The following is an 8,124-nucleotide window of genomic DNA, read 5'->3' as shown; positions in this document are numbered from 1 at the left end:
GAGCAGGAAGCGGGTGATGTAACCGCCTTCCTGCGCCGCCCCCGCCGCCTCCCCGGGCCGGCCCGGGCAGGGCGGGGGCTCCCGCGGCCCCTTGGGCTTGGGGGAGGACGGGCTTCTTGGCCTCCTTGGGTCCGTAGTGACCTCGGAAAGGGTTTGTGTCCTGGCGAACTCCCATCGCCGATGGTCTCGTTGCTCTCCGAGTGTAAAACTTTCCAGGCACCTTCTACCTACCGAGTCTCAGCTGCTCAAATCGTGTTATGAGCATATGCAAATCGTCATACAATTAAGATTCCTTCCACGCCAAAAAAGTAGAGTTTTTCTGGCGTGCTGTCATAACTTTCAGTTTTATTGGGTTCTAGCATTTGGGTTGGTGGTTTTTATGTCTTAATTTGGAGCATGTTTTCATACTTCATAAAAGAAGTTTGCGATTTAATTATGTATTTGACTTACAGACAGTGTTTGTGACGTTGATAACGTTTTGGCCAACTTAATTTGTTACTGAGGTAGGGGTCCCGGTTTTCTTTAGATACCTCTGAACTTACTCCCATACTTAAATATAGCTTAGCTACTCTTAAATCTGTGGAAAACATTCTAGGTAATTTCTTTTGGGAACTGGTAGTTGTTTTGTTAATACCTGTTGTGGTTTCTTCCTTTTTAGGTGGCTATGGCTACGGGACAGGTGCTATTTCAACGTTTTTTTTATACCAAGTCTTTTGTGAAGCATTCCATGGAGGTAAGAAAATGTTAAAAGATGTATATGGCTACAGATGTTATTTAATCTTTGATCTATTTTGGCAAGTTGTCAACTTAGGTGTAATCCGAGTGTTGGTAACTAGCCTGTGGATTTTACTTGTTGATCAACATGATTTTACAAAGCTACGTAGTACTGATTTTGTCAAATTTTTAGTGTTTCCTTATTTTACCACCATTTTCTCTTGTTATCCCTCCTTAAGCTGTTGGAGGCGATCACTTCCTGATTTGAGCAAAACCTTGCAATACTTATATTTCAGCATGTGTCAATGGCCTGTGTTCATCTGGCATCCAAAATTGAAGAAGCACCAAGACGTATAAGGGATGTAATTAACGTGTTCCATCGCCTTAGACATCTACGGGAAAAAAAGTAAGCTTAGACTTTGAAATAATTTGAAGTATTTGTGTTGTATTTTAATTATAAACTTCACGGGCCAATGATAGTATCATTCCCTGTTTCATAAATCTTGAAGCGATGAAGGAGAAAAGTGAGTTGGCATGTTTTATTAAGTGAATATTTTTGGTGTTATAAATAGTGATGGCTCTTATGCAGGTTAAATTGTGTTTGTGTAAAGATAAGAGTATTCTTTGAGGTTAAGATTAGCGTCTTCAGAATTTGAAATTGTCTTGCAGAAAACCTGTGCCTCTAATACTGGATCAAGAATATGTGAACTTGAAGAATCAAATTATTAAGGCAGAAAGAAGAGTGTTAAAGGAGTTGGGATTTTGTGTTCACGTAAAGCACCCTCATAAGGTTTGTACCATATAACTTAACTTTATAATCAGTGTTTCATATGCTATAAATGCTTTGAAGTAGACTGCTCAACTGCATGGAAGCTGTATGGTTTGTACATGATAACGCTAGTTAATTCAGTAAAGCTAGCTGCTTCTGATCCCCATGTCTTCTTTCTCATTTAAGAGATTCTTACTAGTTGGTCTCCTATCACTGCTGAATGACGACTGGAGGTGGATGCAGATGCTAAGTATTCCTTGAAGTCAAATTATATAAGTAGGTAGTTTTGGTGTTGGAAAACGAGTAAGCATAGATTCTTAAACAGAAAGGAATCTGGAGACCTAGGGTCGTGATATCTTATTATCAGAAACACTGTGTGTCATGGTCACTCCTTGTGGAAACGCTGAGGTTATTGAACCCGTGCGAGCTGGTGTTTCTTATGTTGTAAAAAGTACCCTTGGGTGTGAAGGGCTTTACTAGAAATGAGGCAATTCTCAGTATTTAACTATCACATGTCAGGCTAGGATGATATTTGGAGGATGAAGCTACTGCAAATGTTTACACTGGTGCTTTAGTACCCTTAGGGTTTTGCCTGAAGTAGCTAAGTGTGGTAAAAGAACCTCCTACTTCTGTGCCAGCAGAACATGGGATCTTGCTCTTTCTGCCTCTAAAAGCTACTGCTGTCTTAAGGTCTTTCTAAGCCTTTCTAATTTCAGAATTCACTCATGTTATCGGTGTACCCCAGAGAACAGTTATACTTGTTTGTTACAGTTATACTTGTTTGTTAATTGGTATGAATTTTTGCTAACAGAGTAGTGTTTTTATCTGCATCCTTGTTTTCCTTTCAAACCTAAGAAAAAACCTAGAACGAGAGACATGCAACGTGTTAGATCCTTTCTCTACAAATACCGTTATACTTCTGTTACTGCTTATTGCAGCTAGCAATATTTTCTCCCGAGTTACAGCTAAAAAGGAATCGTGAATTGTATAGGAGAACATACCTAGCTTGAAAGCAGTTGAAGACGAGACACCTAGATGAATAGCATGATGACTGAGCTCAGAAGATGGAGAGCTAGGAAGGTCAGATCTGGCTGAGTGTCAACTCATGCAGACTTCTGCATTGGAGAGCAGAAGCTGCGGATAAATGCTGAGGTGTTGCAAACACTCGTGTGGAGTGGTTTAGAACTTGAAAGAGAATAACAGATGCCTCATGGATGTCCCTCTGAAATAAATAGGTGGCTCTCAAGATTCTTGTTAATAACGCAATAACCCATATCTTCCAGATAATCGTTATGTACCTTCAGGTATTAGAATGTGAACGTAACCAACACCTGGTCCAGACTTCATGGTAAGTTGATTTTCTTTGTTTTAAGAGACCAGCAGGGGCAGTAGCAGAAATATGTCACTTGAGGCACTCTGGGCAACATTGCTCAGAAATGATTGTGGGCCACACCAGACAGCTCCAGTGTTTCTTGGCGTGCCCCAAACTACTACCCAAATGTTGATCGGCCTCTTAAGTTAGAGGCACTGTTTTAATGGTAAGGTAGCTTTCCACCCTGACTTCTCACTTCCCTCCTCTCTGCTTTCACTTTTCAGCTGAAGGGAAAATGTTGAGTGGGTTATAGGGTTTTCTTGGGCTTTTTGTTCTGAGAAAATTATGTGTGGGTAAAGTCTGTTACCAGTGCTGGGAAATGGCTTTTCCCAGGGCTTGAGTTTGATTACAGGTGTATCAAAAACTCAGCACAGATAAATTTCTTTTATCTATATGGATAATGCAAGATGTCAGCTTCTAAGACTGGATACACTGAAAGTTTTCATGTTTGCCAAGAAATGTCTTCTGCCTTGTTGCTCTCATTACAGTAAAGATTTGCTTGGGGATGGGAAGCTTATGTAAAATTCCAGGTCTTAAACTTAACGAATAAATAATGCTTTTAAACAATAATGCTTTTTTAACAATACTGTGGTTTAGAAACCTTTAGTGAATCCAAAGATCATATTTCTGCTGACTGAACTGTCTGGTACTGTGACCTGTGTGTAGAGAACCAGTTTTGACTTTTCTTTTCTGTACTCTTTTAATCAAAGGGTAGCCTCTGAGGGTAAGTGACTAAGACTTCTCCTCTGCTGCCCAAGCGCTATGGTGCAGGGATAGCTGCCGTCTTCAGTCAAACCAAAGCAGGCTCTACAAAGAGAAGGCTGACTCTAGACAGGTGGTATATACATGATAGTATAGTAACTGGCCAACTGCTTCTTGTGCTTATACTTTTTGACTTTTATTTTTATTGTGCATTTTGACTGTTGTATATTTTATAACCTGATTGTTGAAGTTCTGAAAGCTGTTTAATGTTATATTTCTATAACTGTTAAAATGATGTATTCTTAAATGATAAAGCAAATTAAGGTGGGATTTAAGTCTTAAAGGGGTAAATTACAACAACTGAAATCTAGTTTCCATTTGTAAACTAGTTAAAAAAACATTTGAGTAGATGTGTGAAGCTTGGAGTCAAATGTGATACTTAGGACTGAGAGAAACTTCCCACTGCCAGATTTCCCAGTACCGTTGCATGAAGTACTCAAATGTGAGTTACGGACTACTCGTTACCAGTTTTCTACTTGTTGCGAAAGGAGGGGTAGGTGAGGAGGAGGGATGAGATTACCCCAACTGAGAAACGGTTCAGATGTTTAAAATAACATATTTGTGTACTGGTGCTTGTTGCTTCCAGTACCTGAAAACTGGTGGATATCCAGTATAATTGTTTTTTGAAATGTGTGTTTTTACATTATTACTTTTTTCTTAAAATATTGTGACAAGGATTCATTTCCTCATGTGTCCGATTCTGAGCCCACAGGCTAAATATGCAGAGGCCAAACTTGGAAGCAGGCATGTTTTTCAATTTGGCAAATTAGGAAACGGCTGTACGACTTCCAGATGTTTGAAGTACCGCTTTTCTGTATCGCTTCCTTTGCCAAAAGGTTTGTGCTCTCTTTGTAGTGGGACAAGAAAAGCAGGTTTTGAAGTTCCTTTCTCCCAGAAAGATGAGCTGATGTTTAGCATTGCTTCTCCGGGGTAGCAGTTGTTCTTCGTATAAACCAGAGTGCAAGACAACTGGGGCAGGTGGGAGTTGGATATTCTGGGGATTCAAGTTCTTTTGTCTGTCCTGTGTAAACTCTTACAAGTGTTTGGGCTGTGGTCTCTGGTTTGGATGCCTTTGGGTTAGTGAATCCTTGTATACTGGGTACCCACGTGGTTAATTACTACTTTCAGAAAGTGTATTACTTTGAGGACCTTCTATTGTGTCTGGTTTTAGCTTTTCCCCATCTGATACTTTACTTGACACATGTGCTCAAATATCTAGATCTTTTTAAGCACATCAGCTGACAGATTCAGAGGAAGTTGCTTTGTGTATTTAAGATTTAGAAGAATAATGCTTAAGTGTACTGACTGGCATATATGCAATATTTTACAGTTTTCTCATTCTGTGAATATTCATTTTAAGCAACCTTACTGAAATGGGACAATTTGGAAACCGTATTTCATGTGCCAAAGAGGAGATCTGCCTGAATACTGAGTACTGTCCCGAACTGATGTTCCCAAACACCCTGATTTCTTCTATGGCTGCTTTTTGCATCAAAAAGAATTCTCTTCTGGATGGAAGACAATGCTTCTGAAGGAAAAGGGAGCCCTTAAATCTCCAACGAAGTTGACGTGTGCTGAAGTGGACTGCATTTTCATGGGAGAACTGCGACAGGAGCTGCGGCTTTCAGCAAACCATCTGGGTTCAGCCCTATTGCAGAGAAACATGTGAACCTAAAAATCTATAACTGAGTACTTCAGATTATATTGTGTGTTGTCTTGATGAAAATAACTTGTCTATTGCATGAGAGCAGGCCAGTAGAGATCCAGAAGGAAAAGTGAAGTTAAAATTGGTTCTCTTTTCACAACTGAGTTTTCAGCAGTCAGTCAGTCAATCAAACTTTAATATCACACATCCCTCCCCTTGAGGGATTTATTTTTTTTATTTTTTTATTTTTTTTTAGTAAAACCGTTCAACTTTTCTTTAGATTTACAGGAGTATAATGTTAAGTCTAGTAACTGAATGCAGAAGTAGTCCTTGTAGAAGTAAAAACAAAAACCAAAAAGCACCCAACAACGTTGCAGTGCCATGCAACTTTGCTGCTATCCTGTCTTTCAGGAATTACATGAATGATAGCCTGAGAACAGATGTCTTTGTAAGATTCCAGCCAGAAAGCATTGCTTGTGCATGTATTTACCTCGCAGCTAGGACACTGGAGGTGAGCATACAGTTCCATTAATTTCAAGTTTGTTGGGTCTTTTAATAGAAGCAGAAAACTGAGCGTGCCTTCCCCTCCCTTTCAGATTCCACTTCCTAATCGTCCCCACTGGTTTTTACTCTTTGGAGCAGCAGAGGAAGAAATTCAAGAAATCTGCTTAAAAATTTTGCAACTCTACACTCGGAAAAAGGTTTGCTGCTTTTTCATATTGTGAGCCTTCATTAAAGGCCGCGGCTTAGAATGTGAGTTGGAAAACCTTATCCCATTTGAAACCAGCTGCAAGGCTGGGTTACACGAAGTGGAACAGGATGTTAGTCACAGTGTCTGGGGCTCTTCAGGTTCCCCCCGCCCCCGTGCCGTAAGTGAGTAAGCAGAAAGTCTGGTTCACTAAGTTTTGTCGTAAGTGGTGCTCCTGTGTTCACAGATTGATTTATCTGACCTGGAAAGTAAAGTAGAAAAGAAGAAACTAGCTATTGAAGAGGCAAAAGCACAAGCTAAAGGTCTGGTACCTGAGGGAGTCCCAAGTTTGGATAACACATCGGGATTTTCCCCTATCCCAAAAAATGGTAAGTAGTAGATAACTTGGTTTTAGTAACTCTCATCTTAAATCTGTATTTGCCCTTTTGGGATGCATACACAGTGTGATGGTGTGGTTTGGTTGTTGTTTGGGGTTTTTTTAAGCTGTCTTTTAGCAGCTATTCAAAGGATAAAGTTTGAATAGCATTGTAACTTTGTAATTTCTGGAAACGGATGAAGGCTAAAATAAAACTAAAATTAAGGCTCATTTAAACTTACATAGTACAGGGACTTGCATTTATGTGGTTTTGCAATAAACTCAAATACTTGAAATTGGCAAGTTCTGCTAAAGCAATATTAAAGCACAGGTATGATTAGGAGCTCTGGCAGGAGTAGTATTTTTGGGTGACAGGTGGGGAATATTTTCCTGTATACTTGGTCTAAAGTTTCCAGTCTGGTGCGTGCCTTGCCTAGAAGGTATTTACCATCTTCCTCCTCAGTTTACCTTTAAAAAGATACTGAGTAATTGCCAAGAAAAGGAAGTTGGTGCTCAGCTGCCTTGAACTGGCTCTGAAAGCAATGTGTTACTATTGCAGTTAATTCCATGGTGTTACTTCAATATTTTGGTAGAAATGATTCTGATGAACTTCTGCCTTCTCTGAACTTCTTCAGATCTACTTCTTGTGGGTGGTCGTGTGTGCGTGCATCTGTGCACACATGTGCAAACTACGTGTATACAGTGCTGATTTATTACAAAGATGATGAAATGGGGCGAGGGGAGGCTTCAGTCGCTACCCATACTTTCAAAATAAGGTAACAAAGGCTTGTTTTCCTAGAGTCTCCAAAAGAGGTTAAAGGAAATAAACCTTCACCACTACCTGTTCAGGCAATGAAGAATGCTAAAAGGAAAACAGAGGGAGCAAAAAGAATGAGTTCAAATAGCCCAGTAAATGGGTAAGGCTTTCATAACTAAGAAGCTTATTTTTTTTCCTTACTACTTTAAGCAAAATAATTTACGTTGATTGTCTCTTGCAGTGTTCAGAAAGGAAGAGAAAGCAGAAGTCGAAGTGGAAGTAGAGATCAAAGTTATTCAAGATCTCCATCCAGATCTGCGTCCCCTAAGCACAGGTATGTGCTATTGTAAAAGAACAGTGTGCTGCAAGAAGCTCCAGCCTAAAATTTTAGAGAGCAAGCTTTGGTAGTTTCTCAGCAAGAGAGGCTGTGGGATAACACAGCAGTATGTGCTGCTCACTAGCGCTCCAGAACCGTTATGGCCAAGAGTTGTACTGTCTTGGCTCGCGGGTCGAGGGGGTTGCAGCGTTGACCCTGGTCATACCTGTGCCAAACAGATTGAAGGGGCAGTGTAAGCATACTGGGATGTTTTTGAATGTCAGCCTGCTTATTGGTGATACATGGCCCACCAAGCAGCAGGGTTGGTTTGCTGTTTGGGGTTTTTTTTATCTTTAAAGCTGCGTGTTTGTGGCTACAACCTTTATGTTTTTACTGAACTGTAGTGGAATAGTTAAAGCATTTTGTGCAGTAGGTGAAGTCTTAACTCCAGCTTTAGTCTCATTGGCAGTTATAGAATCGTAGAATGTTTTGGGTTGGAAGGAATCTTTAGAGGTCATCTAGTCCAACCCTCCTGCTGTGAGCAGGGACACTGCTGACTAGATCAGGTTGCTCACAGCCCCGTCCAACCTGGCCTGGAATGTTCCCAGGGATGGGGCCTCCACCACCTCCATGGGCAACCAGTTCCAGTGTTTCACCACTCTCATTGTAAAAAATTTGTTCCTTATATCCAGTCTGAATCTACCCTCTTTTAGTTTAAAACCATT

The 8,124-nt window shown here is 40.3% G+C and overlaps 1 protein-coding gene across 15 annotated transcripts in view; it reads left to right on the top strand.

The window, feature by feature from the left end:
* Nucleotides 1-622: 622 nt before the first annotated feature.
* The window catches only part of CCNL2 (cyclin L2), a 16,141-nt gene continuing 8,639 nt past the window's right edge, over nt 623-8,124 (top strand). For 2 of the 15 annotated variants that reach the window (XM_035902174.1, XM_009646770.2), the window contains exons 1-9: nt 623-733; nt 1,011-1,120; nt 1,384-1,504; nt 2,767-2,831; nt 5,674-5,773; nt 5,859-5,963; nt 6,198-6,339; nt 7,126-7,243; nt 7,325-7,417. In XM_035902174.1, coding sequence (XP_035758067.1) covers nt 665-733; nt 1,011-1,120; nt 1,384-1,504; nt 2,767-2,831; nt 5,674-5,773; nt 5,859-5,963; nt 6,198-6,339; nt 7,126-7,243; nt 7,325-7,417 — 923 coding nt within the window. In that variant the 5' untranslated portion in view covers nt 623-664. Of the gene's footprint in view, nt 734-1,010; nt 1,121-1,234; nt 1,239-1,383; nt 1,505-2,766; nt 2,832-3,594; nt 5,774-5,858; nt 5,964-6,197; nt 6,340-7,125; nt 7,244-7,324; nt 7,418-8,124 lie in introns of those variants that run through there. The other 13 variants (XM_035902187.1, XM_035902186.1, XM_035902185.1 and 10 more) reach the window with 13 other exon arrangements.

Source organism: Egretta garzetta, unplaced genomic scaffold, assembly GCF_000687185.1.
Source record: "Egretta garzetta isolate BGI_Z169 unplaced genomic scaffold, ASM68718v1 scaffold29, whole genome shotgun sequence".
Classification (NCBI taxonomy): domain Eukaryota; kingdom Metazoa; phylum Chordata; class Aves; order Pelecaniformes; family Ardeidae; genus Egretta; species Egretta garzetta.
The sequence above is the reverse complement of the archived record's forward strand: the minus strand, read 5'-3'. Positions and strand labels throughout refer to the sequence as shown.